Here is a 1495-nt window from a genome sequence, read left to right as displayed (position 1 = left end):
AGGTGCAAGGGAGCATTAGTGCGGGGTGGCCGGGTAGGACCTGGTGCTGGGTTGGGGGCTCTCCCAGCCTGACGCCCCTGTGTGCTGGCTCCGGGATGGCCAGCAGGTGCAGCCAGGTGAGCGAGTGCAGATCACTGCCCGTGGGGTGCTGCGGCAGCTCACCATCTGTGGGGCACAGCCCAGTGACTCGGGGTGCTACGTCTGCGATGCTGCCAGCGACCGTATGGTGATGAACGTGGAGGTGTCAGGTGAGCCAGTGGGAGCTCAGTGCCTTGGGGACCCCCAGCACGGTGGGATTGTGCCACAGCATGGGGAAAGGACACTTCCGGGACCCCACTGATGGCAGAGGCCAGGGCAGCAGCGTGGCAGGAGCTGTGTCTCCAACCCTGCAGGAGCTGTTGGTCAGGAAGGGACATGTCAGGGTCGTGGTGAGACATGTCTCTCCCACCTCCTCCAGCCAGGGACTGGTTAAATTTAGCCTTGGCCAGCTCCCAGGCGCCGCTTCTCCTGCTTCAGCTGCCAACAGCAGAGCTCAGCCCGGACCCTTATCATCTGGAGATGGAGGGCTGGGCAGAGTGGGAGAGGGCCTGGTGCAGGTGGGTGTCACAGCTCCCCAGCAAGGCGTTCAGGATGGGGAACACACCAAAATTAATGGACCCAACTTGGCAGCTGAGCTGCCTCTGCAGGGAGGGATGTAGGAATGATGGGCTGTGCTGCATCCCTTCCTGGGGCCACTTCCCTGAAGGGATCCTGAATTGACAGCCCCTAACAGCCTGCACACCTGCCCCACCAGGAGCCCCAGCTGGTGCCACCACGATGCCCATCACCCCACAGCCCTCCTGCCCCACGGTGACTCACTGTGGGCATTGCCACCTGTCTGCTTGCAGCAGTCTCATTCCTGCACTGCCCCACACCACAGGGACACCCCTGAGCCCTGCCTTGTCCCCTGTGCCCCCCAGCCCGGCCCGTGCATATTGTCAACAAGGAGGAGGCACAGAGTCCACTGGAGGTGCTGGAGGGGTGGCCCGGCTGTCCCTGGAGACGGCAGCAGTACGGTGGCAGAAGGATGGACAGACACTGGTCTCGGGCGGGCGGCTGCTGGTGTGTAGTGAGGGCCCTGCACGCAGCCTCACCATCAAGCAAGCAGAGCTGGGTGATGACGGCATCTTCCTCTGCGATGCTGGTGACGACGAAGTGCATTTCATGCTGCATGTGAAAGGTGAGGCTGGAGGTGTCCCTCACGCATGCCGGGGGGCAGGAGCAGTCCCTGCCCCACACTGGGATGTTTTGTGCAGCCATCCCAAACCGGTGCTTCCAGTGGGGTCACAGCTGAGCCCGGTGCTCCCCTGGCACAGAGGCACCCGTGCTGTTTGTGAACAAACGGGAGGAGCGGGAGAAGCTACTTGTGCTAGAGGGTGGCAGCGCCGTGCTCTCTGCTGTTACCTCCACGGAGCGAGCTGATGTCACCTGGCTGGGCCCACAGCAGGCAGCAGTG

The 1495-nt window shown here is 63.1% G+C and overlaps 1 protein-coding gene across 1 annotated transcript in view; it reads left to right on the top strand.

Annotated features, from left to right (window-relative positions):
* OBSL1 (obscurin-like 1) overlaps positions 1 to 1495 on the top strand; it is a 15038-nt gene that overhangs the window by 9930 nt on the left and 3613 nt on the right. The window contains 4 exon segments of the mRNA XM_010009961.1: positions 20 to 248; positions 960 to 1019; positions 1022 to 1219; positions 1356 to 1492. Of these exon segments, the coding sequence (XP_010008263.1) occupies positions 20 to 248; positions 960 to 1019; positions 1022 to 1219; positions 1356 to 1492 (624 nt within the window).

The sequence above is a fragment of the Nestor notabilis genome, unplaced genomic scaffold, assembly GCF_000696875.1.
Source record: "Nestor notabilis isolate BGI_N333 unplaced genomic scaffold, ASM69687v1 scaffold16832, whole genome shotgun sequence".
NCBI lineage: Eukaryota > Metazoa > Chordata > Aves > Psittaciformes > Psittacidae > Nestor > Nestor notabilis.
Note: the sequence above shows the minus strand (reverse complement) of the source record. Positions and strands in the feature narration are given on the sequence as shown.